At 42.6% G+C, this 1,241-nt stretch overlaps 1 protein-coding gene across 1 annotated transcript in view; it reads right to left on the reverse strand.

Moving 5' to 3' along the window:
* LOC107641850 (protein SUPPRESSOR OF MAX2 1) overlaps positions 1-1,026 on the reverse strand; it is a gene marked incomplete in the record, with an annotated part of 4,818 nt that extends 3,792 nt beyond the window's left edge. Inside the window, 1 exon segment of the mRNA XM_016345278.2 lies at positions 1-1,026. Coding sequence (XP_016200764.1) covers positions 1-378 — 378 coding nt within the window.

Here is a 1,241-nt window from a genome sequence, read left to right on the forward strand (position 1 = left end):
GGCGAGGAGCGGCTGCTGCTGCTGCTCGGGGTAGCCGCGGCGCTGGTGCGCCTGTGCGCGCTTCAGCGCCGCCATGAGTGCGTTGGAGATTGGTGGCTCAGAGGAGGGATTTGTGGTCTGGGAAGTGGGCAAGCGCTCGAGAGCAACGCTGAAGCAGAGCTCGAGTGCCCTGCACTGAAGAGGGTGCGATGAATTCGGGTGAGACTTTATGCAGGCCTGACGCAGGAACCCCGAGGGCGAGGCTAGCAGCGTGGCGGCCACGTGCAGCGGCGTTGTCTGGCCATGGTTGCGTCGGCCGGCCTCGGCGATGGAGTGGTTGAGGACGCTTGCCGCCTCGGGAGTTAAGGTCTGCTGGATGGTGCTCAATCCGGCTCTCATTTCGGAAATCTATGATGATGATGATGATGATTGTAAGTCTCCAGCTCAAAATTGATGAGTTCAGATTGAATTGGGGTAAGAAAAGAAAGAAAGAGATGAAGGATATTATGGGAAGAAGGAAGAGAGGAAGGAGCCCCACAAGTTGTAGAGAAAACGAAATTAGTGTGTGGAGAGGAGAGGGGGATAAGAAAGAAAGAAAGAACACTTGAGAGTATTGACAAATTAGGATTTGCGGGGTGCCTTGCCTTTGGCTAAACAATCAAAACAAGCTTTTTACAAACACAAACAAAATTCAACAAAGTAATACCCCTATCTATCTATCTATCTATCTGGCTACTACTACTACTTTCCTTTTGCTATTGCTTCCCCGTTCTTCCTCTCACTCTCTCTCCTCTTCTTCGATGCGTCGAATTCAACGCCAAAACCAAAATATCAGATCCCTTGCTCCTCCTCCTCCTTCTTCACAACAACATCTCCTCCATTCCTTTTTCTCTCTCTATATCTCTCGCATATCTCTATCCATCTCAATACAAGAAGGAATAAGCGAGCTGTGCCCTCGGAATAAATGGGTAAAGGTCCATAGATGGAGGCAGGTGGTGAATATAAAAGCTACTTTTAACCTTTTTCATTCCCCAAGCTAACTTCTTTTTTCTACAAATATTATATGCATTCAATTTCGCCAATAACTTTTCTATATTTTTGTAAAAAAATATTATTCATACACTAAATATTTTAATATTCATATAAAAATATATTTATTATTAATTCTTTATTTAAATTATTTATTAATAAAATAAAAAATATACACATAATAAAATTAATATTTAATAAAAATAAAAAATTATATTTTTTAACTACTCCAC

The sequence above is a fragment of the Arachis ipaensis genome, chromosome B01, assembly GCF_000816755.2.
Source record: "Arachis ipaensis cultivar K30076 chromosome B01, Araip1.1, whole genome shotgun sequence".
Lineage (NCBI taxonomy): Eukaryota > Viridiplantae > Streptophyta > Magnoliopsida > Fabales > Fabaceae > Arachis > Arachis ipaensis.